The sequence below is a fragment of the Misgurnus anguillicaudatus genome, chromosome 6 (genome assembly GCF_027580225.2).
Source record: "Misgurnus anguillicaudatus chromosome 6, ASM2758022v2, whole genome shotgun sequence".
In the NCBI taxonomy this organism is placed as follows: Eukaryota; Metazoa; Chordata; class Actinopteri; order Cypriniformes; family Cobitidae; genus Misgurnus; species Misgurnus anguillicaudatus.
In genome coordinates this window covers 21,048,797-21,076,573 of record NC_073342.2, presented here as the reverse complement: position 1 = coordinate 21,076,573, position 27,777 = coordinate 21,048,797, and the positions used below count along the sequence as shown (strand labels likewise).

At 37.3% G+C, this 27,777-nt stretch overlaps 1 protein-coding gene across 3 annotated transcripts; it reads right to left on the bottom strand.

Moving 5' to 3' along the window:
• Nucleotides 1–491: 491 nt before the first annotated feature.
• On the bottom strand, nucleotides 492–27,759 carry erc1a (ELKS/RAB6-interacting/CAST family member 1a). 3 transcript variants are annotated; one of them, XR_008640327.2, is made up of 19 exons: nucleotides 27,123–27,759; nucleotides 25,348–26,192; nucleotides 20,527–20,904; nucleotides 19,493–19,567; nucleotides 17,857–18,012; nucleotides 17,599–17,766; nucleotides 17,357–17,524; nucleotides 16,562–16,699; nucleotides 16,159–16,299; nucleotides 15,610–15,750; nucleotides 13,961–14,154; nucleotides 13,055–13,066; nucleotides 12,151–12,238; nucleotides 11,903–12,034; nucleotides 10,345–10,505; nucleotides 6,876–7,023; nucleotides 5,815–5,916; nucleotides 1,536–1,706; nucleotides 492–1,462 (listed from the first exon to the last, which is right to left on the bottom strand). XR_008640327.2 is itself a non-coding variant. In XM_055191547.2 (19 exons), the coding sequence occupies exons 2-18, from the start codon at nucleotides 26,032–26,034 to the stop codon at nucleotides 5,220–5,222; spliced, it is 2,916 nt and encodes a 971-aa protein (XP_055047522.1). In that variant the 5' UTR covers nucleotides 26,035–26,192; nucleotides 27,123–27,759; the 3' UTR covers nucleotides 1,549–1,706; nucleotides 5,190–5,219. The 3 variants fall into 3 exon arrangements, 2 of the variants coding, with proteins under 2 accessions (XP_055047522.1, XP_055047523.1); XM_055191547.2 differs by lacking the exon at nucleotides 492–1,462 and adding an exon at nucleotides 5,190–5,246 and having other exon boundaries at nucleotides 1,549–1,706; XM_055191548.2 differs by lacking the exons at nucleotides 492–1,462; nucleotides 13,055–13,066 and adding an exon at nucleotides 5,190–5,246 and having other exon boundaries at nucleotides 1,549–1,706.
• Between the last annotated feature and the right edge of the window lie 18 nt (nucleotides 27,760–27,777).

Here is a 27,777-nt window from a genome sequence, read left to right as displayed (position 1 = left end):
AGTGACATCTGGTGTCGATCATTACAGTGCATCAACAACAGATAACGTAAAATCTGTTTGTTTGCATTACAAGGGCCTTGAGTTCATTAAATCGTTGGCTAATGCTTGCAAAGATTCCTCTCATTATTGCATGCAATGAGAAAGTAATGTTCGGTTATTTATGGGCGTAAGTCAAGATGAGAAAAGGGACATTGTGTATCTATCAGGGTTTCTCAATGCAGCTTTTTTGTTTTAAATATGCCAAATCTAATTTTGTTAACCGTAATAGTGTCAGACATGCCGTACGAGAGATTCGGCATGCAGCTTATATTTTGGTAAATATTTTGGTAATGTGGGAATTAGACCTGCATGACTGCACATATCACATGATTTTGGATTTGATCCTCCGTGTGTGTGCATGTATGTGTGTGTGTGTTTTAGCAGTCTAATGGCATTCAATCGCTTTAAACCCATCAGTTCAAGCCAAAAGCAAAAGAAAACCAGAGAGTGAAAACATTGATCATACATATTTATATACATACACATTTATACAAAGTCAGAACACTCATACCCGTGATCTTATCTTTACTCTTTTTTTTTCAATGGACTATCCGTTTTTTTCTAACAATTCTTTTATAACACACAAAGACAATAGGCACAAATGCAACATAAAAAATCCACTTTGAGACACAATGATATCCATGTTTATGAGAGTTCATAAGACCAGCAATGAGTTCTCAGAAACTGGCTATCAGGATATGATATGAAGATATCTCAGATCTTACAATATCCTGTCTAAGGTTTTCTAAAAAACGACTATGGCCTCAGGAACCGAAACAGTACGTTCATAAAGGTTGTTTTTTTTAAGTTTTGCACACACCCTTTGTTGGACTCCTTCATGAGCACAACCAACGTTTTTTTATATCCTACTATGATACTTTATGTCTATTTCTTATAGCAGCTGTTAATGAATTTGGTCCACTGACATAACGCCAGTTGTGACAAATAGACGATCACTATCTATACATGTTAACGTCATGCTCTTGAAGGTGTCCTATAAGTTTTCGGTAAAGGTTAAGGGTCATTCAGTAAAGCAGAACCAGACGAATAAATCTAGTAGAAATCCAATAGTCTTAATACTTAGTGCAGTTAAATTAGCATAACACTTTTTTTATTGTTGTACAACAGTTTGGCATTCAGTTATGTTTATATAGCACCACCCATTGATCAGTTTAACATTCTAAACCTGTGTATACTCAACCATGATGACATATCAAGAAACGAAATAAAAAATTGCATTCACGATTCAACGAACACTGCATATTTTCAAATCTGCACCAGTATTAAGACTAGAAACCGTTTGAGGCTCTTTTATGGTTTTGGATTGTTCAGATGAGATGCGAGGGTAGAGGAGGGTTTGATCGTGACTGCCCCACTCCCGGAGATCCAAAGCAGGGTCCAAAGATCCAAACTTCAGCTCCCACTAGAAAATAAAAGCGTAACAGTATAATGCACTACAGTATGTTCATTATTATCTCCAAAAAATCAAGTCTTACCTGTGAATATGTGAATGTAATGTCTTTGTGGGTGAGGTCCTGGACAACGGGTGTGATAAGATGTAGGCTGAGATGATTCTGTAGGTATAAAGGGTGTGGCGTGGTTGTACGGGATAATCAGGTGGCCAGTGTAGAGCTCCTGTGCACTCCGGCTTTCCGCCCAGATCTTATCTACACACCATAGACACTATTATTAGCACGGAACAAAAGATTATTGGATGGTTTATTCTCATGCATATGCAAACGTTAGCTTATTGGAGCTGATATATTTTTCACTGCAAGCACAACATTATTTCTATCAGCACGGTGCTTTAAAAGAGACAAGATATGTTGGCATGCAAACACATGCTTAAGATGTAGAAACAAGACATTGACACTGATAACTTATTGAACCATGTCGGAATCTAATAGGAACTGAGTCGAAACCATACAAATACAAAAGAAATGAAATCGAAGTGCCAAGTGTACCCAGCCCTAATTTTTCAGTTTTATTTACTGATATTGGTAATGATCAGTGTTACCGTGGGTTCACACCAGCCGCGTTGAGGCGTCAAATTCGCATCTACCATGTCAAGTTTGCCACTTTGAGTTTACTCACTTCATTCGCACGTGAAAGCCGTGCGTTAAATTCTAGCCATCGAGACATTCACGCGGAAATGTATTTGTGTCATGGGAGGGGCTTCTGTGACTCCGCTCGCTTCCTGTAATCACGTCACTACTAGAGCAAGCTCCTGATTGGTTAACGTGGCGCGTAAAAATGTTTCAACTCGCGCTTTTGCCGTGGCAACGCTCAGTTCGCGCTATTCGGCAAACTAGACGCGTAACTTAGTTCATGAGCGTATGGAGGTCTAGCGGCGCGAATGAGGCGTTTAGCGCGGCACGAATGAAGCAGAATCGCGTGTACCGCGCCACACTAAACGCGTCTTTACATTGACTTAACATTGAAATCACTCGCACTTGACATGATCTCATTCATTTTTAATGGTTGTTGTGATATTTGTCCCGCAATTCTCTGCGCTAAGCGTTGAGTGCAGAAAAACTGCAGAGTGCCAGCTTTCAGCGCGGAAAAAAACGCCCGCTGCTAGCCTTTTTTTAAAAACGCCGCACCTCCATTGGAAACAACCGAAAACATACGACGACCATGGGCGTAAAAGCTTTGGTGTGCACGGCAACTTACTGTAGTGGATGGTAATCATTTGTTTATGAAAACAAGATTTAGAAATGCCTCCTAATGACCTCATTTAAAGAGACGAGCGACACAGAGAGAGTAAAGCTTTGTTTATAATCGCACTTTGCTCTGCACCGCAAAAGCGTTTCAAGAAATGGACGAGGCGTTTATAGTTGCTGTTGCACTATTCTTTGAAACGATAGTGAGCGACTCAAGCAGTCGAGTCCGAAACCAACACAAAGAAGAGGAAAGTAGTCGTCGTTCACTGGAACAATCAGTTTCTTAAATACGTCTTTATCAAACATTATCGTTTCATTAATATTTTTACTAACAAACAATACAAAAGTTTTAAGGTTTGAATTTTACTCCTCATTCAGTGGTACATTCAATAGAAATATAAGACAATAATTCTTAATCGTATGTAAGAATTATTACGAATTTATTTTATGGCAAAGTTTCAGAGTTTTCGATAAATAGTATATGCATTGTTTTGCATGAATTGATCAAAAAGATATGTCACAGGCTTGACTGAAGTTAGTCATTTTCGGATGCGAAGCGGTTACAAATGTTTTCGTGCACACCTCCATCCAAAATTAGGTCTTGCGCATGAACTCTCCTTATTGGCGGCATTTTTGCGGTCATGTCAAGTATAAACAAGGCTTTACTCTGTGTCCTTATGCGATATGATTCCAGCAATTGGCAGTTTGTCCATACTGAACAACAAAAAGGGGGCGTGGTGCGGCAAAATCAATCACAAAACACCAGCCAATCAAAACAGTTTTTCTCTGTGAGGCCTCTCAGATTGCAGCTAAGGAGTGCCCACGCATATGGTGATGCATCCCTCCACTTTTTATAGGCCAATTTACTCTGATCCAAACGAGGGGCAACCTTCCGATCTCTCTGATGAAGCCAATACGGAAGTGACTTAAACTGCAATTCATCGACTGGCCACTAGAGGCAGGCTCCAAAAGGGAGACCACTATGTTAAAATGTCCAACTTTACAGCAGAAAATAATGTTTAGTGTTTTTGGTCTATATAGTAAATTTTGTAAATGGGGTGAATTTTTTGTAACTCATCCATTTAAATTATATTAAGCCTTAAAATTCTGTATAATTAAGGGCGTGGCCACTTGAGTGATGGGTGAACTAATACTGCGGTCACTAGAAGTGAGCTAGGCGGGCGTGGTTTCAGCAACCAGCCACCTCAGCTTCACCTACGTCCTGCCTCTTTACCCATTTTCGGTTATCCGTGAGTGATGCACTGTGACACGCGGACAAGATGGTGATGGCAGGCACCACCTACTATATAGCTTGTATGCCCACTGCCGGCATATGTTTTCAATTGTATCCAATGGAAGGGTGGCGTTTAAAAAAAAAAAACAGCAGCTGGCCTTTTTTTCTGCGCTGAAAGCTCAACGGTTTTTCCGCACTCAGCGCCAAGAGTTGAAAAATATTCAACTTTGAGTAAAAAGCTCAGCTCGTCAATGTCAGTTCTCACACGGACGTCCAATCACAGTGGAAGAGGGGTGGGACAAATATCACAACAACCTACCGGCACATCGTACAATGACTGATAAACAAAGCAGAAGTATCACAGCAACCGAAGAAAGCTGGGAGTCGGTTGAAAAAAGCTGGCAGCCGGCTTCCGCCTGGCGTTTTCAGCCAAGTTTAAAAGCTTTGGTGTGTCCCGCCCCTAATATTCATAATGCGGAGAACTTTTATTGAATGAGATCTTTGTAAGCAAATATATCCTCCTTTTTGTTCAGCAGATCAAAGAAATTTATACAGGTATCATTTTTTGGGTGAACTATCTGTCTTTTGTAGTCTTTTAAGTCATTGTGTTTACTTTCCTTGTTTACATTGAGGCACGCAAGATGCTCTTTAAACACATTCTCAAGTCATGCTGGGATAACACAGATCATCAGGTTTCACACAAACTCGAGTGCATGATGTCATAAAGGGGCAACAACAAATACAAAAATATTCAGAAATTATACATTTTTACTTTATGTGCGATTAATGACAAAATGTTTGTTTTTGCAAAACTGATGATTGATAAAATGCATATCTGTTTAGCATTTACTTGTTTAAAGATGAAAGGAATTTTGTTTATATAAAACAGAATTTAATCTAGTGAGGGTAGAGCGAGCGTGTGAAAATTAACTATCTACAGGCAAATTCTTTTCAATAGCGTTAATGCACCATCTGGGATCATGTTTAACCACAAAGAGATACAAAACTTTAAAAGAAAAAAAGGGGAAAAACAAGGGAAATGAGATTTATCAGCTATTTCCTAGCAGTGCTACGACAAAAATAAATATTTATCAAATAAGTGGCTTTTAAAATAGTAAACTATTTTTTGCACTGCTATGAAATAGCCAATCATCTCATACAGGCACAGCAAGACAAGGCGAGGTTTAATGTTACATGGGGAGGAACCGGGCAGCTGAGATTGGCTTTTACGTGTCCATCAAAGTAATGCTCACCCTTCTAAAACAAAATGGCTGCCAGTGAGGCTATGCCCAAATGCCCTCCTCATCATCCTATTGGTTAAGAGATGGCAGGGTTTTAGCCAAGTGCAGCATGGGAAAGAAGATCAGGTTAGTATGCGAATATTTTCAAGTAGAAGTGACCCGTAAGAGCAAACGCAGGATCAGCTTTCTCCGTCTTCGTGAGTAAAACCGTATATTACATGCTTTATGGGAAACTGATCCTAGATCTGCACCTAGGGGCGATTTCTACAGTCATGAATAAGAATAAAATCTATAGGGTTGAGAAGTTATGATCAGTATGAAAGCAGTAAAAAAGAAATGTGGAGGGTGTCTGCGTTGGAGATGAGGAAAGCTTCATTTAAAGTGCGATATAGAAACTGTGACTGAAATGGATTTGGATCCACTTCCGATTCAGTTTCAAGTGTGAATGCTTATTAAAAAGCAACCAACTGAAACTAACCACACCTCCAATTATTCTTACGGTGCCCAAAGGCTTGCGATTAAGATTAAGCTACTATGAATATGAGATAAGCAATATACAGCGACAATAAAATTATTTCATATTCAGCGATTGTGATAGAGGTTAACACTGGATGTCTTTCCAGGACCGGACAGTGACCTGATCAGGTGATTTAGGAGGCTTGTGATTGGTCTGGTCTGGTGGGGTTTTCAAGTAGCCGTCGTCATAATTATCCGCCATTAGCTTCATCCGATTCTGTGTCTAGGAGAAAAGAGGCGGCACATGTGTGAGGAAAGAGTGGTGGGGAGGATAAAGGGTAAAATCAGGTGAAAAAACAGAGATAATGTGAGAAAACTTCAGAAAATCTCCAAATGAGATTATGAGACTTTAATCTGGATTTCACACTGCAAAACAAATCTTAGTATTTTTGTTTTGTTTTCAGTAAAAATATCTAAAAATTCTTAAATTAAAATGCTTTTTCTTGAGGAGCAAAACGACCCAAGAAAATAAGTCTAGTTTTTAGACCAAACATATCAAATTTAAGTGATTTTGTGCATAAAACAAGCAAAAAAAATCTGCCAATGGGGTAGATATTTTAACTGAAACTGATTTTTTTCTTGAAAATAATTTTTTGCAGTGCACAGACAGGGTCCCAATTAGACAAAACATCAATGCAGCTTCCAGTCAAAATAAATGTTGTTTTAAAGGAAAAGTTCACCTTAAAATGAAAATTCTGTCATCATTTACTCATCCTCATGTTGTTTTAAACCTGTATGAATTTCTTTTTTCTGATTAACAAAAAAGAAGATATTTTGAGAAATGGTAGTAAACATACAGCAAATAGTGACAATTGACTTCCATAGTAGGAATAAAAAATATGATGGAATTTAATGAGCACCGTCATCTGTGTGCTTACCATCATTTATCAAAATATTTTCTTCATCATTTATCACAATATTTACAAAAAAAAATTTCCTACTATGGAAGTCAATGGTCACTATCTGCTGTGTGTTGACCATCATTTCTCATAATATCTTCTTTTGTGTTCATCAGAAAAAAGAAATTCATACAGGTTTAGAACAACATGAGGATGAGTAAATGATGACAGAAAGTTCATTTTAAGATTAACTATCCCTTTAAGATTTAAAGCAAACAAATCAATTTGATCTTGAAAAGCCTTTATATCAAACATACACTTTCGTTGTATGTGCAGTTCATACCTGCATTTTGAGTTGCTGCACTAACCGATCTTTCTCTCTTCGGAGCTGAGCCACTTCCTCTTGTGTTTTCTTTTTTTTAGACGAGGACAGCTCCAGCAGGGCTATGTTAGCGTCCTTTTCGCTAATGGCAGCCAGCAGAGCCTCCTGTCTGTGAATGACAATTGGAAATGGAAGTCAGACCCCAATGTCAACACTTCACTTAAGTACTACAGAGCCGCTCTTCAAAACAATTTAGCTCACTGACAACGACCAGGTTCTTTGCTTTCACAAGCTCAACACATCTGAGAGAAATGTGAATTTTGTCAAAATAACGATGCATAATTGTTATAATATGACGGGGAGAGCTTGTTTGTTCTCGGTTACAGATCTCTAATGGTGGAGGTGTGGAGACAGAAATAGCAGACAGAACGAATCATGTGCAACGATGAATCATCCTCGGCTTTTAATATGTGCACCGAAGAGATACAATGTGATAAACATGCAGTGTTAGGGTTTTATAGCCGACTTTTTTGTCGTGATGTTTATCGGTGACTCATGTTTTTTTTTTTTACTTTGTGCACTTCAAACTAAGGGGGTTGATTTTTATTAAAACTAGCATATTGGTATTTGTTAAATAAAGGTCACATTATTGGTTTACAAACTTTAATCATGACTTCATTGTTTTGCACTAGGCTACTTTTTAGAGTCCTCTTTAATTTTGTTGTTCTACTATTCTCCAAATACCAAGATTTTAAGTATTAATACAGGAAAATTGGGAAAAAAACTTTCAATATAACATTTTTGAAGCTATGCCATTCTAGACAAATAAAAATATTGTTTGTAAATATTTATATGTAAATTTCTATCACTGTTTATGAATGTGGCATGTGAACAAATTATTTTCTTTCACACTTTATGTCACTACCTATCAAATTTTAAAATATTTAATTGTGTAACTTTAGGACCTATGATGGTACTTTTTTCATTTTTAGACATTGATGCTTTTTAAAGGGATAGTTCACCAAAAAAAATTAAATTATGTCATAAATTACTCACCCTCAAGTTGTTTCAAACTTGTATAAATTACTTTGTTCTGCTGAACACAAATAAAGATATAGATGTTTTGCAGATCCGGGACACCATTGTAGGAATAAAGTAACACTATAGAAGTGAATGGTGCCCCTGATCTGTTTGGTTACAAACTTTCCTCAAAATATCTTCTTTTATGTTCAGTAGAACACTGCAAAAAATGACTTCTTACTTATTATCTTACTTGGCAGATAATTTTGCTTGTTTCAAGCACAAATTCACTTGAATTGTATATTTTTTGTTATTTTCTTAGGTCATTTTGCTCATCAAGAAAAAGAATCTTGGTTAAGAATTTTTAGATATTTCTACTGAAAAAAAGACCAAAATACTAAGTAAGAAAGTCATTTTTTGCAGTGAATAAAATAATATACAAGGTTCACTGCAAAAAATGATTTTCAAGAAAAACAAATCTTAGTATTTTTGTCTTGTTTTCAGTAAAAATATCTAAAAATTCTTAAATTAAGATGCTAATTTTTAGACCAAAAATATCAAATTTAAGTGATTTTGTGCATAAAACAAGCAAAACAATCTGCCAATGGGGTAAGCAATTTTTTCTTGAATTTTTCTTGAATTTAGTGTTTAAGAAAAATGTTCAAGATTTTTTGCTTACCTTATTGGCAGATTTTTTTGCTTGTTTTATCCACAAAATCACTTAATTTGTATATTTATTTTTTGTCTAAAGACTAGACTTATTTTCTTAGGTCATTTTGCTCAACAAGAAAAAGCATCTTAATTTAAGAATTTTTAGATATTTCTACTAAAAATAAGATCAAAATACTAAGTAAGAAAGTCATTTTTGCAGTGAATAAAATAATATACAAGGTTCACTGCAAAAAATTATTTTCAAGAAAAAAAATCTTAGTATTTTTGTCTTGTTTTCAGTAAAAATATCTAAAAATTCTTAAATTAAGATGCTTTTTTTCTTGATGAGCAAAATGACTCTATAAAAATAAGTCTAGTTTTTAGACCAAAAATATCAAATTTAAGTGATTTTGTGCATAAAACAAGCAAAACAATCTGCCAATGGGGTAAGCAATTTATTCTTGATTTTTTTTCTTGAATTTACTTAGTGTTTAAGAAAAATGTTCAAGATTTTTTGCTTACCTTATTGGCAGATTTTTTGCTTGTTTTATCCACAAAATCACTTAATTTGTATTTTTTCTTCTAAAAACTAGACTTATTTTCTTAGGTCATTTTGCTCATCAAGAAAAAGCATCTTGATTTAAGAATTTTTAGATATTTCTACTAAAAATAGGATCAAAATACTAAGTAAGAAAGTCATTTTTGCAGTGAATAAAATAATATACAAGGTTCATTGCAAAAAATGATTTTCAAGAAAAAAAATCTTAGTATTTTTGTCTTGTTTTCAGTAAAAATATCTAAAAATTCTTATATTAAGATGCTTTTTCTTGATGAGCAAAATGATTCTATGAAAATAAGTCTAGTTTTTAGACCAAACATATCAAATTTAAGTGATCTTGTGCATAAAACAAGCAAAACAATCTGCCAATGGGGTAAGCAATTTATTCTTGAATTTTTCTTGAATTTAGTGTTTAAGAAAAATGTTCAAGATTTTTTGCTTACCCCATTGGCAGATTTTTTTGCTTCTTTTATGCACAAAATCACTTGGTTTGTATATTTTTTGTCTAAAAACTAGACTTATTTTCTTAGGTCATTTTGCTCATCATTGATTTAAGAATTTTTTGATATTTCTACTAAGACCAAATAAGACCAAAATACTAAGTAAGAAAGTCATTTTTTGCAGTGAATAAAATAATGTACACGGTTGGAACAACTTGAAAGTGAATAAATGATGACAGAATTTCTATTTATCCCTTTAAGGAACCATAGCTGAAGAAACGTTCTAATGACGGAAAGTTTAATCCTTTAAATATGTGATCTGGAAAAGCGATTCATTTAAATCTTAAATTTGTTTGTATTACACGCGTTTATGATCAAACACATGGCCGTTGTGTCTGTTGTTCAGTTGGCAGTAAAGGGTTTGGTTTATGTTGCAATCTGCTTTAAATCTTTACAATCTGCTCTTTATTGCCATTTCTACATTTTAAATTAAACATGTTTACACTTGACTTAATGTCAGCTACACTTCAGATCCCAAGATGGGATGGAGTATATTGTTGTCGGTCTATGCGGAAGATGTGTCATGTTTTTAAATTCTTGCGTTACAACATCATAATATTTATTGCAAACCATTACCACAGTTGAAAAACAATGAAGTGATCAGTAAATCTCTCTCTCATCGGCCAAGACCATCAACACCCTCACATGGCCAAACTATTCCACCCACGGTTAACATCACTGGTCCGAATTCCTGCTGTGATTTTGATGCTTTTCATAATATTTACTTGATGAGGTGTAATGATGCATTACAGTAACTCACTTCATCTCTAGCACTTCTTCCAGGTGTCTCCTCCTCTCGGCCCTCAGTGTGGTCAGATGAGCTTCTTTCTCTGCCAGAGACTGTTGGGTGGATGACATCTTAGCCTTCATGGACTCAAGTTCCAGCTTCACTTTCTCCATCGCTCCGAGCAGCTCCTCCATCTGTTTAGGAAAACGGGTGAAAGGGAACCTTCAGCCATTGATGTTCATTGCATCGCAATGAATCATGATAAATGATTAAGTTGTTACTGCAGATCTCAGAATGCGATCCTAAATGTTTCCTGACAAATCTAACTGGTTTAGTAAATGGTATCTTGCTTAACTCTTTCCCCGGCATAAGTTATCTCGTTAAATAAGTGAAAACATTTCTATGAAAAAAGTTTTCCTGATGAGTTTTTATGTTAATCTGTACGACAGCGATTATCCACACTGCAAAAAATGAATTTCAAGACAATAAATTCTTAGTATTTTTGTCTTGTTTTCAGTAAAAAATATCAAAAAATTCTTAAATTAAGATGCTTTTTCTTGATGAGCAAAACGACCCAAGAAAATAAGTCTAGTTTTTAGACCAAAAATATCAAATTTAAGTGAATTTGTGCATAAAACAAGCTAAAAAATCTGGCAATGGGGTAAGCAAAAAAATCTTGAACATTTTTCTTAAACACTAAATTCAAGAAAAATATTTTTTTTGCAGTGCAGTAGATTGCGCACTTAACCAATTTATAAAAAACTGAAGCCAAAAAATGATTTACTAATTTTAAACTCTGTGTATGTTTTGATAATCGTTCAGAATCTGATCTCTAACAAAGTTCCTTCACAAAAATGCAGTTATTTCAGCTTTTTGCAAAAAAATATTTTTTATGAAAAATACCCATATTTTAGAGCTTACACTGCAAAAAAAATGTCTTAGTATTTTTGTCTTGTTTTCAGTACAAATATCTAAAAATACTTAAATTAAGATGCTTTTTCTTGATGAGCAAAATTACCTAAGAAAATAAGTCTAGTTCTAAGACAAAAAATATACAAATTAAGTGAATTTATGTTTTTCTTGAAATTGTCTTAAATTAAGTGTTTAAGAAAAATGTTCAAGATTTCTTGTTTACCCCATTGGCAGATTTTTTTTGCTCGTTTTATGCACAAAATCACTTAAATTTGATATTTTTGTTCTAAAAACTAGACTTATTTTTTTGGGTCGTTTTGCTCATCAAGAAAAAGCGTCTTAATTTAAGAATTTTTAGATATTTTTACTGAAAACAAGACAAAAATACTAAGAATTTTTTTCTTGAAAATCATTTTTTGCAGTGATAGTCTTCAGCTGGTTTAAACTGGTCTAGATGGTTGATTGGCAAGACAACCAGCTAGTGGGGCTTAGGCTGATCTCTTAGTGATGCTGGATTAGACCACCAGAAAAACACTTTTAAAAACCAACCTTAAGCTTCTTTAATCTGGTTTCCCCAGTAGACACGTGAATGCATGTTTCAATTCTTAATATAAAGGTTTATATTTATATCAGTTTAATATTTCATGAGTCAATATTTTTTGTAAGTTGTAGCATTGACCTGTTTCTCCTGGTGGTTTCTCGCTGCTTCCTCTTGTGCCAGCACCAGCTCTCTCTCCGCAGTCATTTGAACGCTTTCTCTCAGTGCCTCCTCCAGCTCCTCAATGCGCTCCACCTTCTGCCGCAAGGATTCCTGGAGCAGATGAAGCACGGCTCGTGATAAATACAAAAGCACGGTCTGATGGTGTCAGAACCATGGAAGTGTGTGTATAGTACGTCGTGATGAAGCTGGTATAATTTTCCTCTGACCTGCTGCGGGCCATCATTGACATTTCGGCCCTTTCCTGGAGGCTCCTTGTGTTTGCCTGAAGGTTTCTTTGTCTGCTCTTTTATTTGCCTAAAACAGAAACGTGAGGTGTAAGATCGTTTTTAGGTTAATTTGTAAAGAATTTGGAGGGGTTTTGGGTGAGGATGGGGGGGTATAAAAATACCAGTTAATAGCTCTGAAAATTTTTATATTCCATAAGCTACATAATAGTTTAAGTTTACATTTTTGACACTGTCTGTGAAATTCAAGTCCCATAATCTAATTATGAGCTTGAGAGCATCAAAGTTTGATTTCACATGAATTTCGTAAGGATATCAAGATTATATTTTCAGAAAATGTTTTTTAACATTAGAATGATTAAACGCTATCTCACAAAAGTATTCTACAAGTTGGCTAATTCGTATTCATTTATACGACCACATTCGTAAGTTATGGTACGATTTGCCTTGACCCCTGTAACGTGGGGTTTAGGGGTTCGGTTTTGTTGTTGTTGTTGGTTTTTCATGAAAATGTATGTTTTTGCAAGATTAACTTCGTATGAATTAATACAAATTAGCCAACTCGTAAAATATGTACAAATTTAAATGAGATCAGGCTGGATGATATTATGTAGAAAACACTAAAAACTACCTAAATATTTTACAGACTGTGTTATATATTTTTAGGTAAACAGTTAGCCTTTAGCCTACATTTAACTGAATCCTATTGGCTATTCATAATAACATAAACTGTCCCTCAAATAAAAAACAACATATTTTATGAAAGTTCATGAAACCATTTCATTGGGTCTTTAACAAATTTTATGCGTAAATATGAAAAAGCAGGGAATAAAGCTCTTGTGGACTGGGTCCGTTTATGTGTGTGAAAATACACGTGTCTACTCACCTGGAAGCCACGCTAGATACACATTTCCAGGTGAAAAAGTAAAAGAAAAGGAGGAGACACAAAGCAAAAATTCAAAAGCCACTCAGCGTAAAAAAACACTTGATCAAAAGGGAGGGGCCAGGTCAAACATCCACCCAATCAAGCACAAAGACTGCAAATGCTTGACCATCATGCTTAAACACCACAGAATTAATGAAGAAATTAGTTACAGTCAGTGGCGGCCGGTGACTTCTCTTCCGGGGGTCGCAAATTCAAAATATATGTTTGTTGCATCATGTGAACCATGGTGATCATGCGTCCTGTCAAAATACGTGCCTGCTGCACAAACATTAAAAGGATTTATAATAAAAGAAATACGTTCATGAAATACTCATAAGACACTAACTTAACACTAAACTCTGATTACATATGAGATTATGCGAGTATCTGGCAAAGCGAGCATCTCTTTTATTATAAACCCATCAGACACGTCTGCAGCAGGCACCCACTTTGACAAGACACGTGATGCACACAGGATCCATCGACACGCACAACACATATCTTGAAATATCAAACCACACACATGACGGGCTACATACATGTTGTGACGAGCTTTGCATCATGCTCCCTCGAAAAAGAAGTTGCTGGCCGCCACTGGTTACATTAACAACAGTAACACAACAAATAATCAAACTTAAAGAGACAGTTCACCCAAACCTAAATGTTGTGATTTATATTTTAATCTTTTCCTCACACAAAGCTATTGCATGCCTCTAATGGATCATTTTTATGGTCACTGTATGATAAAGATCAGAGTCAACATTACACCAAAATTCATGAGGTTGGTTAAATGACAACACATTTTTTTATTTTTTGGGGGGTTGAACTGTTTCTGTCAAAATATGTGATGGTGAAAAATGGACTGACCTCTCAAGCTCGCTGATTTTTCTATCCTTGTCATTCTTCTCATTCTCCATCTGACGCAGGATGTCCAGCAGCCGATCGACTTCAGCCTGAGCTTTAGCAGAGTCCTCCCTGTGCCTCCCTACATCGGCTTCCAGTGAAGAAATGCGCTCGGATAGCTCAGAGTTGGCATGTGAGTTGGCTGCAGCGCTCTGGGCCTAACAGATCACAAAGATAACAATAACTTATGTTAAAAAAACACTCCACTTTATTGAAAATATGCTCATTTTCCAGCTCCGTTAGGGTTAAATATTTGATTTTTACCATTTTGGAATCCTTTCAGCCGATCTCCGGGTCTGGCGCTAGCACTTTTAGCATAGCTTAGCATAATTCATTGAATCTGATTAGACCATTAGCATTGCGTTGTCCCCCTGGCCCCCAAACTCACCTATGCTACGCATAGCGTACTCAACATATTTCATTTTTTGCCATACTAGCAAAATGGCTACGTTCCAATTTGCATATTTATAGTCTGGATATTCTCCATGATTTGTAGAGTATAGTAAGATCACATCATAAAATAGACATACAGTTTGTGTTTGCATATGAACATTAGCATCTAGCTGCGTACATTCATGCACCTGTAAGCTAATATATTTAAAGGATTAGTCCATTTTCTTTAAAAAAAATCTGATAATTCACTCACCACCATGTCATCCAAAATGTTGATGTCTTTCTTTGTTCAGTTGAGAAGAAATTATGTTTTTTGAGGAAAACATTCCAAGATTTTTCTCATTTTCATGGACTTTAATGGACCCCAACAAGTAACAGTTTAAAATTGCGGTTTCAACGGAGTTTCAAAGGACTCTAAAGTATCCCAAACGAGGCATAAGGGTCGAAACGATTGTCATTTTTGACAAGAAAAAAATTCACTTTTAAACTACAACTTCTCGTCTATCTCCGTTCCTGTGACGCCAGCGCGACCCCACGTAATTGCGTAATACTGTGGAAAGTCACGTGTTACATATATGAAACGCACATTTGCAGATCATTTTACAATAAACTGACACGAAGACATTAATTTGTATCATTCTACATACAACAACGTCGGAACGGTCCTCTTTCTTCACACTTGTAAACACTGGGGCGTAGTTTCGCATACGTCCGCCGTGACCTCTTGACGTGATGACGTATTGCGTGAGGTCGTGCTGGCATGTCACATGACCAGAGATAGACGAGAAGTTGTGGTTTAAAAGTACATATTTTTTATTTTTCTTGTCAAAAATGACAATCGTTTCTCTAGATAAGACCCTAATGCCTCGTTTGGGATTGTTTGTAGTCCTTTGAAACTGCAATTTTAAACTTCATTAAAACTGATACGTGTTGGGGTTCATTAAAGTCCATTAAAATGAGAAAAATCCTGCAATGTTTTCCTCAAAAAACATAATTTCTTCTCGACTGAACAAAGAAAGACATCAACATTTTGGATGACATGGTGGTGAGTAAATGATCTGGATTTTTTTTAAGAAAATGAACTAATCCTTTAAATACATTTAATTCTAAGCACTTCATCTGAAAACAACATTGACCACAGAAAGCATGCATGAATGCTGCTTATTCTGCATACTGAATATGAAAACTAGGAAATAGCAAATTATGAGGCTCCGTCTTACCTTCTTCAGTTGGTTCTCAAGCTTGATGCACTCCTCCCTCCGTTGTTCAAGAGCGATCTCTAGGCTTTTCAGTTTAGAGTCTTTCTTTAGCCCGGACGAGGCCAGCGAAGATGCATGCTCTTTAAGATCCAGCAGAGAGGTCTGAAACAAAAAACAAAAAACAAACAAAAAACGTATTGCTAGCAAACTTATTTTTAGCATTACATTCAAAGGCTTCCAGAATAATTGCTCATGTGGTTAATCTGTTTTGACAAGCAATTAAGCAACCTGTCACAACAGATATATGTTTGTAAGCAAATTTTTTGGCAGGTAGATATCATTAAACAGGCCATGGTTGACTCGCTAACAGTCAATCATTTTTATGTGACAGTAAATAAGGAAGTTTCAAGCATTAATAAAGCTAAATAAAGAAAAAGCACCATAAAAGTATCCTGAAAGATTATTAGTGAATAACAACCTGAGGGGTCTACACAAAGCTATTATATGATCTCCAAAGAATTGTATTTTTCTCTTTAAACACTGACTGACGGTTCATTATTAAGCGCTAACCTCACGGTCTGACAGGTCGCCCTGCAGCATGCTGACTTTCTCCTTCAACTCTCTCAGCTCTTTTTTACTGCTGTCCAGCTCTTCTGCTTTCTCCCTCTCCTCGCGGTCACGTTGCTCCTTCAGGCGCTCAATAATACGTTCCTGTTTGCAAGCAGACATGCATTAGCCAAAACGACAGCATGTACAAAGAATATGAAATGTTTAAATAAACACAGATTTGTTTAGACGAGGACCACGCTGATGTCATTTGGATGCGCGCCAAGACGGCACAACGGCTGATGATGTTTCCCACAGTTTGTTGGTGTGTTTTAGCGCCCTCTAGAGGTTTTACAGCGCAAGGTCCTGGACGTTTAAGCATTTCAAATCCTAATTTACGCTGTAGTTGAGCTACAGGAACCCTTACCTTCTCAGCCAGCGAGTCCTCCAGTGTGGTGAGGGCTGTGTCTGTATTAGATGTATCTGTTTGTAGGGATTTCACCCTCTCTCTAAGGCTGCCCATCTGCTTCTCTTTATCCCTCAGCTGCTCCTGCAGGTTTTCAATCTGAAACATGAGATGTATAAGGTTAAAGTGAAATAAATTATATTTAGTGGAAGCACATTAGTGATTTTTATAGCTTGTATTAAGTTGTTCCAAATGGAACAGCTGGAAATAATATGCGATTTTATTCTTGTTTTTTTTTATGGTATTCATAATATTACTATAATTAGTATCAGAATAATTTATTACTTTACAAAAATATCATTTTTGCACAACAGACTACAGACATTTATTGTGAAGCTAAATGTTCAAGCTTGATTTCATGCTATCTTTAAAGGTGCAGTGTGTAATTTTTAGAAGGATCTCTATATCAAAACTATATCATTAGGGGTGTATAAAGACCTTCTTATAATAAACCGTTAAGAAGTTTTTATTAGCTTAGAATGAGACTTTTTTATCTACATACACCGAGGGTCCCTTACGTGGAAGTCGCCATTTTGTGCCGCCATGTTTCTACAGAAGCCCTTAACGGACAAACTTTTTTTACTAAGTTGTCTCCGACGAAAACATGTTTTTCCGGTGGCGGCTACCATAGCTTTTCTATCCTTTTTAAAAGTGAGGAGTGAGCAGTGGACTGAACCGTTGGTTGCAATTCGCAACCTCACCACTAGATGCCGCTAAAATTTACACACTGCACCTTTTAAGACACGTAGCCCTCACTTTTTTCTGAAGTACGTTGACTTTACGCTCCTTGACGTCCAGCATGTCCTTAAGATCGTGGATTTCTCCGTTGAGCGTGCTCTTTTCCTCTGACATTTCCTGGATCTGCTTGCTTTTCTTGTTTAGCGTGGTCTCTTTCTCTTCCAGACGCAACCGCAGAGCGTCCACCTGCAAAACGTACATGGTCACAAAAGCGAAAAAGACATCTGATGGGTCAACACCATTAAAAAGCGATCGACTACCTCAGTCTGTAATATGGCAGCACGCTGTTCTTTGGCAGTCAGGGACTCTTTGAGCACTTCAATATGCTGTTTGCTGTCAGAGAACTGGTTGGTCAAGGTCTCCAACTTGGTCTGCAAGCCGAGGAGCTGGCTGTCCTTCCTGGAAAGATCTTGCTTAACTTGGTCCATATAAATAATACAAGAATTCAGCGTTTTTATGATGATTATGACGAATAATCCTAAAACGAACAATTTAAGTTTCTACAGGTAATGTAATACCTTGTTCTTCATGAACTTGGTGTGGTTGCGGTACACCTCCATCTGCTTGGCCTCCTCCTGCCGTTCTTCACAGCTGAGCATGCTGCTGGATCGTAGCATCATGACTTGATCCTCCAGCTCTCTGAGACCTCGCTCCAGAGAACCGATCTGAGAATCCTGGAAGAACAATCCGTGGACTTTAAATGTAAGATTTTCACATTCTTTTCATTTTACTTCTAACCATCTTGCTTCAGCAGAACAATAAAAGCATCACAAACAAGATGACAAAATGTATGATTCTGTTGTGTCCTTCCATACACCTCTGTCCCATTTTTTTGGACATTTTTGCCTTTATTTGACAGTGATTAAGGAGAGGACAGGAAAGTACAGAGAGGAGAGTGGGGATCGGCAAATGACCACGGGAATCGAACTCGGGTCCCCGAAAGTGCGAAAGCACCACATGTCGGAGCGCTGCCCACTACACCATCGGCTCCGACCCATTTATCATTATTTTTTTTAAGTGTATCATGCACTCTCAGAGATTTTACCCTTTCAAAAAGAGTTCATATTAGTACCTTACATGCACATATTTGTGCCAAATGTATACATATCTGTACACTGTAAAAAAAAGAGATATCAAATCAACATATATTTTTATGTTACTTCAACTTAACAAATTTTAAAATTTCAAATTGTTTTATAAGTTATGTCAAGTTATGTCAACTTATTACAAGTCAAAACTTTAAATGGTAAGTTGAATTGACTTGCATAACTTAGTTGTTTTAACTTTATGCTGCATTTTTTTCAGTGTACCTTAATAGTACGAATTAGGACTTTTTTTAAGGTAACATTCCATTGACCGCTTTTGTAATTATTTATTTATTTATTTATTTTGAGGGTGTAGTTATACCATATGTTATGGACGTTATTTGGAGTGCCTCACAAATACAATAGCACATGAATTTCGGTACTGTGTTATATATAAAATAATATTGAAATTACCATCTTTGATACCATCATTGTACACGCTTAACATCACCACAATACATTTTTAAGAGGATGATAATACCATGGTAGTAAACTAACATTTTCATATACTGTGGTACTCATTGGTGTTTTTAGTGTTAATGTAATATTGAATGCAGCCAATAACACCTAATTACTAATTGAAGTTACAATGAAATTTATGAATTTTTTATACTATGGTATTTTTTTACATATTACTTATCTGTTACTTATCTATTAGTAACATATTACTTCATTATTTAATGCTAATCTCCTCCCCTCCTCGAAAACGATCTGTCTTTACTTCCGGCATGAGGGTGGTGCCTGGGAAAAGATTACCAAATAGCGATTACCAAATAGCAACATGACCCAACTTCCAATGATCCAATCAAATCAAAGTCCTTTTAGAAGTCGTTTCTCTCAGATAAATACGTTTCACGACGGGAAAAATAATACATTCCCTACTTCCATGTCATTGTGACTTTAATCTTTATAGTGTAGTATGAAACAATTCTTTATATTTTACACCAATTTGCATGCCTGTTTAACATAAACTTTCCATTTTACCTAAAATCAGATGTTTGCAGGTTTACTAGATATAATTGTTATAATTCTACAAGGGAGGTCGCAAAACAAGGGCTTAAAATCATACCTTCATCTCAATGACAGTCTGAAGAGCCTTGGTTTTTGTAGTCTCTGGCGTCCCCTCGAGACGGCGATGCAGCTCCTGGAATTAAAGACACATGGTTGGCACTTCCTTCACAACAGAGCCAGAAATAGAGCTGTACAGATATTTCATCAAACCTTGAGGGGAAGCAATGCTGAGTTTCTATTATACAGCTCCATTATAAGTACAAATACGTTTTTTAGTTATCTGGTTCATTACACATACGCATTGTTTCTGATGCTTCAAGGAAAATAGCTGCCATCTTCTTATTTACTGCAAAGCTGTTTTAGGAACTTGTAAAAAGGCCTTAAAATTAATATGTTTTCAAAAATAATGCTATGAATTGCTTTTGCCAAGAAACACACAAGAACCAATGAGGTTTGACGTTATCAACGTGCCGCCATATTTAAAGAGACACTCCACTTTTTTTGAAAATATGCTCATTTTCCAGCTCCCCTAGAATTAAACATTTTATTTTTTTACCGTTTTGGAATCCATTTAGCTGATCTCAGGGTCTGGCGGTACCACTTTTAGCATAGCTTAGCATAATCCATTGAATCTGATAAGATCATTAGCATCACGCTCAAAAATGAGTTCTGATATTTTTCCTATTTAAAACTTGACTCTTCTGTGGTTACATTGTGTACTAAGACCAACAGAAAATAAAAAGTTGTGATTTTCTAGGCCGATATGGCTAGGAACTATACTATCAGCGTAATAATTAAGGACTTTGCTGACGTACCATGGCTTAAAATAGTAGGTTTGAATTGGCAAAACCAAGTTGTTTTAACTTAGCTGTTTGCTTAGCATAGTTGTTTTAGCTTTACTATGTTGACCGGCATACGAGAAGATAACAATGACATTTTAATATAAAATTATTTGTTTGCACTAAACTGAAGAAACCAAATCAAATACATATGGGATAAGATGAGTGTGAGTAAATAAAGAGAAAAAAAATCATATTTCAAAAGAGAGAAATACATAAGCAATTAAAATGTTTTACTCCATTCGTCACACACCTCTCTCAAAGCTGCTAGCTCTTTATCACGCTGTTCAAGAAGGTTCTCCAGGTGGTGTGCGTGCATCTCGGCATCTGCGAGGCGGCACGTTCGCTCGTGATCTTCCTCGCTGATTTTAGTGGCGGGGCCTTTGCTGTGCAACATCTCCAGGAGCTTTTTGACCGACTCGTCGCGAGCAGCAAGCGTCTGACGCTGGGTCTCCAAGCGAACCTCCATCTCCTCAAGGGTACGGCGGAGTAAGAAAAGCTCTCGAGCCTGCCTTTCTTGCTCATCGCTGGGCTCGCAGGCCAGCGGCTCCCCGGGTGGCTGCAGCAGCTGGTTTAAGTCACGCTGAATGCGCAGCTCGGCCTGCAGCGCCTGCACTGCCGTCTGCAGGTGCTGTGATGGACGAGAGAAGTGAACTTGAGTAAATAAAGTGAGGAATTTATATGTCACTGTAGCTTTGCATTAGCAGTGCAAAGGTCATGGATTCAATTAAGTCAACTTGGACATGCATTTAGGATAAACCCTGTCTGGGAAACCACCCCAATATTTTCTGGACATTGAGCTGTGTTCTTGTTGATGACAAATGTTTATATCCAGTCTGTAATGTGCAGTATCCTGATTACTAATGGAGAAAATGCATTGACAAAAAGGTGAGTTCATGATAGGGTTGCAAAGCTTAGGAATTTTGGAAATATTCCAAATAAGTTAAGTTATACCAAATACTAAAGGTATTAAAGGAAATTATCTAGCAATTTTTGGGTCATTTATACAAGCTGTATCACATACATAAATCAGACTCATCTTCATCTGTGTGCCACAATTCCTAAATATTCCCGTGTAAGATGGAAAGTTTAAAAAATGTCCTGAATTTTGCAACCCTAGTACAGGATCATTATCACTGTTATAATATTGTCTACTTAACATTAAGAATTGCAATACCGGGTCATGCTGTGACCCAGATATCAGTTTAATAACACATTGCCAAGTCCCTGCTGATTCTGACCCTGATCTCATTCCCTCTCTTCCGATTAATTTTCATGGTCCACTCCACCTATCTTATATGTTCATATATAAGATAGGTGGAGTGAACCATGAAAATTAATCGGAAGAGAGGGACATTTATGTGTTTGGCAGATGCTTTATCCAAAGCAACTTACAGTGCATTCAAAGTATAGATTTTGTTTCACTATTGGCGCTTTTTTCATTGGATAGTATCCACGGTTTGGTTTGGGACAGGTCAGGTCAGCTCACCTCACTTTGGCTTGGTTAGCTTTTCCATCGAGTTTAGTAACACTTCGTAGTGGGAGGGATTATAGGCGTGTCGTAATATTTACGCTGTCTACTGCTGTGACATCATACAAGTGAGAGCGTCGTTGTACATTCCCATACATTCATTTATTGCAGTCCGCCACAAAATTTAAATTGACCACCACAAATAGATGTTTGCACATTGCGTTTATCACTACCTCTGTCTCACATGACAGTTTCTGTACAAACACCGATGGCCTCGGTTGACGCGCTCCGCTGAGCCTCATTTAAGTTGCATTTAAGCATATATGTGGACGTGCGCATCACCACAATGTGCTGCCACAAACTGCAAGTCTGGAAAAAAACTGGTATGGTGTTCCTGATTGTAAAGCTGTGGATGTTTTTCATCGCTAAAAGGGAGTTTGGGAATTTAGAGCAAAGTACATAAGACAACAAGTGTACTCGAGACAGCGCAAGCTAGCATTAAGGTAAGGCTAATCCACATTATAGCGATGACGCTGAAAGTGACGATTCTCTCAGACCAATCAGTGATCTACAGTGTTTTCGTCTCACGTTTTGGTATCAGCTCGGGTCGCTTGGAACCCCAGCCGAGGTAGTACTAAAAATAAATAATGGATACGACGTACTGCATTCAGTGGAAAAGCCCCCAAAAGTAAGCCTACCTGACCCAAACCAAACCGTTTGGTACTATGCAATGGAAAAGCGACATATGTGTGCTCCCTGGGAATCGAACCCATGACCTTTGCATTACTAACACAATGCTCTACCAATACAGCTACAAAAACACAATGATGCTAAAACCCCAAAGTAAACTAAACAAGGGGCTTAAAAAAGCCCTGCACCTTCCTGGGTTCACACGGCTACTGACAGCTGGGGTTTATATCTGCTGTTTATCTTTGGCCTATCACACATTTGCACTAAATTTGTCATCTCTTATTCCCGAATTCAGCCTTTAGACAAAAGCACTACATTGCAAACTTGACACCAGCCAAAAGGCAACTGAACAACAATAATTATACCATTTCCCTAATCATACACACACACATACACACAACCATGCCATAATTAATGGTAAGGTCTTATTAAGCCCAACAGGCATGTAACTACTTGCCAAGAATCACCAAAATAACACAAAGTAACATGGGCTAAGAACTGAAGCTCGCTGATGATTTGCACGTACATTTCAGTCACAGGCGAACAGCGCGAGGAGCGTGATAATGTCGATTACACTTAGAGAGAATAACCAACGTCTGGTAATGTGTCATGACAACCATGCTGCAGTGAATCACAATTTGAAGCTAATCATTCAAATAAGGGGGTGTTTAATACATAACGGAGATGGAGGGCTGTGCGCTGCTGTCACTGGTACCGACACTTCGTCTTAGGAGGGTAGAAAATGAACCCAATGTAGCTTTAAAAAGGATGTCTGAAAAAATTCTGTGTTTCATCCTTATTAGTTTAGAGATAATGCACATCGAGCATATTGTGGCATGCAGGCAGTAAACTCAGCAGTCTGCCACTCACAGCAGGACCCGGATGTCCATTTTGGGATCGGCCATTAGTGTCACTTCTCAGTGGAGGTACTGTAATACGAAACTGGATCTTTTAATCATGTATTTCTCGGTCCTATAAATCTAGGAAAATGCATTGGAGCTATGAAAAGTGATGATTACATCATCTTAATCTATAAATAGCTGTTTTAGTTGCGTTATGTTGTAATCATAAGTTTGATATCATTCCATTAATTATGAAGCTGTTGATTACTGGAAATAGCTTTAAGCGTTTCTATAAAGGTTGTGGTGACGCACTAGCAGTATATATCCCGATAACACATATTTCAGCCTCTTCTACATATCTAAAAATGCTTTTGAATAGAGACCTTGGGAATCTTGTAGACCAAGCCTATTCCTGGAGCAACCCAGCCCTACACATTTTGGATGTCTGCCCTTATCAGACACGCCCGTTCAGGGATATGTTTGAAATGTAAAAGATACTGCTTACTGGATAATGTGCAGGGTATATGTAGTCTATACTACAAAAAATAAGTTTATCGTGTAGCAAAAACTTTTAGTTAGTAGTATGCTCAAATGTTGTCACAAGACCTTATCTTGGAGATAAAAAATTATGATTGTGTAGGTATTAAAATGTCTAAATTCTTGCCAGTTTGTTCAAACAATGTAGGGTTGACATTAAAGGCGGAGTCCACAATGTTTGAAAAACGCTTTGTAAAAGGAGATGGGCCGACTACCAAAACACACTTATAGCCAATCAGCAGTAAGGAGCGTGTCTACTAACCGACATCCTTGCCGGGTTGCGTATGTGTGGGGCGGGTCTATCAACAGAAGGTCCAGATTCTATTGGGGTAGGGACGTGTTTGTTTAGGTGATTTCAAATATCAACATTGGCTTTCAAACATCGTGGACTCCGCCTTTAATTTTGAAATGGACGTAAAATGCATAGCATTGTGGGATACAGTAAACAGGCACAATGAGCTCTATTGTATACTACAAATTTTGGCAAACCTGTAGCTTAACTGCTAGAGCATTGCAGTAGCAGAGCAAAATGTCATAGGTTTGATTCCCAGGGAGCATGCATACTGATAAAATGTGTATACACTGTTGCTTCGAAGAAATGCATCTGCCAAATGTTTAAATCGTATGCATATTCCAAATATTTAAACTATGCATACTATATACTAGACTAGGGTACCCTGGTATCTTATTTAGAACAGGTCCTAGAGCAGCAATAGGAAGACTTTTGCTATGGTACACCAAGAACAAAGTTGGGAAAAATCTATAGAGGATATAAATGACTATTAAAGGTGCCATGGCATGAAAATCTAACTTTTTCCATGTTTAAGTGCTATGATTGGGTCCCCAGTGCTTCTATCAATCTAGAAAATGTGAAAAAGATCAACCCAGTAACTTAGTTTTGGTAAACCATTTTCTACAAGCACAAGAAAAAATAGGTTGTTGAAATGTGGCTCTCCTTATGGTGTCATAAAGAGCTCTTATTATAATAATACCGCCCCTTAATCTGCATTATCCAATCACAGCACTGCCATTTAGGGCAGAGAGAAAGAAAAAATAATTCACAATTGAGTTTGAATTGCATCAAACCACCATCATTGTGATCCGTGTTTGCACTTCATCCGCTCATTTGCATTTTAAAGGACACACCCAAAACGGCACATTTTTGCAAACACCTACAAAGTGGCAATTTTAACATGCTATAATAAATTATTTACATGGTATTTTGAGCTAAAACTTCACATGTCTACTCTGAGGACACCAAAGATTTATTTGAAATCTTAAAAAAGTCTTGTGACATGGCCCCTTTAACATAGTTGTTTAGTTCATAAATCTATTTCTAAACAGAAAAACCCTTTAATAGATAATACAGTACACATTTTATACTGATTTAAGATCTTAATTCAAGACTAAATTCCTTTAAGTACAAGCTTCATCTCTAAATCCCATTGAAACCACATAACTGCTCTCAGTTCGGCAATAAATGTCCACTTTTACCCATAATTAAAAACAAGCATATCCTGCCAGAGGTACCCACCTGTGTCTCATCTTGCACTGCGCGGTACTGTTCCTTCCACACCACTATTTTGGAGGCCTCATCTTTGCGTAGCGCACGCTCTTTCTTCAGCTCTGGGCTCCAGAAGCTTTTGATGGAGCTCATGGAAGAGCTGAGCTTGCTCTCCTTCACTTCAATCTCTTTCCGGAGAAGCTCGTTTTCCCTCAGCACCTCCTTGAGCTGGGCTTGCAGCTCCATGATGGTGTTGTCCCTCGCCTGACGTAGGGAGTGAGGAACAGTTGATGCCGCATGGATCTCCCCTCCAAAGCCCATGGAGTCGGTCGACACTGCCGGCACCATTGCCATGTCAGGGGTGCTGCCCATCACCGCCCCTCTGACACTATAAGGGATGCTGCCACCGAAACGGCCCGTCGTCACCCCACCCTTGGGCAGATCGGATGAGGTGCCGATTGCGACTTCGTTGTCACTCATGTATATCGGCCCTGATGTCGCGTAGGCAGCGTTGAGAGATTGAATGTTCTCCATAGACAATGTTTTGCCTCCAGAGCCTCCTGGGCCTCCCCCGCTGCCCCCCATGCTGTTGGTGCGACGGTGGCCCATGCGGGGTGACCGAGGCAGACGGGGTGAGCGTCCCGTGTTGCCCTGGTTATTTCTACCTCCGCTGTGATTACTGTCTATTTTGCTCACTGAGCGTGAACTTCCATACATATTGGCAGGTTTAGAGTTCAGGCAAGGGTAACCCTCCAAAAATAAAGATATAGGAGTGTGCTATTAAACGGGCCACGTCATCTTCATCTCATGTGTTTTAAAGGAATCTGTGTGCTTTATCTGGCCAGCAAAGGCTGAGATTGGGCAACTATTGGACCCTGCCAAAAAAATTTTAAACATGAAATAGAAAAAATTATACATATTTGCACATTGCATGTGGCGCCACTTACATTAAATACATCTATTGGGTCACCTATTATTACATTGGTTTAAGAAATAAACAATACTTCACATAGTTAACAGATTCAAAACATAATGTTTTGTTACTAAAAGCTGTTTTTTTCTATTACACGATTACTGCAATTATTCATAAAATTAAATCTGCCCCTATAGACATTATAGTGCTATAGATATTTAATCATTTAATCGGGGTTGCAACGTTCGTGTACAAATATAATCCACTACATAGAAAATAATGTAGGAAAAAAATACACCTGCCATTTACACACCAAATGACTGAACCAAAAGAAAGGTGGGGTTTTATTGTAAGCTCATACACCAAGGTTATCAAACCTTTAATGTCAACAGCTATATGAACAGTACTCGGCCAATAAATACTATTTTAAAGCAACACGTATTTCATTTCTATTTTAATGCCGATTCATGTATATTTTTGTACTGAGGTAAAGGCGGCTCAATGCACAGCGTTGACAAATCAAGCATCGGCATTTTCTCACACAACGTCAATAAACCCTTTAAATGCGCAAAACCACTATCTGCTATTATTATTTTAGTAGATTTACATTGCGAAAATACCGAACCTATCGTTATAATTCAGTAGGCTACTGCAAATCTCTCAGCGTCAAGCCTGAGCATCCTCCCTCAATGCCCTTCTTCTCCATCATTGCATGGCTTAACACATTTCTAGCTCCTCTTTTGTCAGTAATAACTGTTCACTAAACACGACAATAAATGAGACGCTTATATTACAGTAATATAAGCTATGAAATAACTGAACTATTCACAATTATAGCATTTTATAAAGCACAATGGGTGTTAATATTAAGATTTTTTCCAAAATCAAATACCTCGTATGGCTGATGTATTTCATCCGATACGGAACGACCCTCTGTCCAAAAGATGTGTGATGGAAGGGTAGCGGCCTATTTCCCTTTGTATTGCTTTAACATTTTATTATTTGCAGACATACAGCAGCATCTTCCCAGAGCTCGAGGACTTCAGTGACGTAACGCCTACGCTGCGCGCTCACAACATTCGCCTCGATCTGAAATGCCAACGCCATGCTCCGAAGGTCACGTTAAAAATAAGTTGCAAATCGTGATAGATTTCTTGATAGATAAGTTAGGTTGTTTCGCGTTTAAATACATTTTTAAATACAGAAAAACAACGCAGTCCGACCGTATTTTATGTTTTATGCACGTTTCAGTGACTCTCAGTGAATAGATAACATATAAAAATATTCCAAATTGGTTATTTTTTATTTTATGCAATTTAACAAAATTGGACAAAAATATTGAGATCATTTAATTAATTAATGAATTCCGTGTGTCATTTATATTTTTTATTTACTATGTTTTAACCTGCATTCTAAACATTGAACAGCTCCTAAATTTTAAGGTAAATTTTTTCAAGTAAATTTATAGACATCAGACGTACAACGCCTGTTGGTGGCGTTTAATCCCTTTATAATAGGCCTACATGTACCCTAATACGTCAACAGGG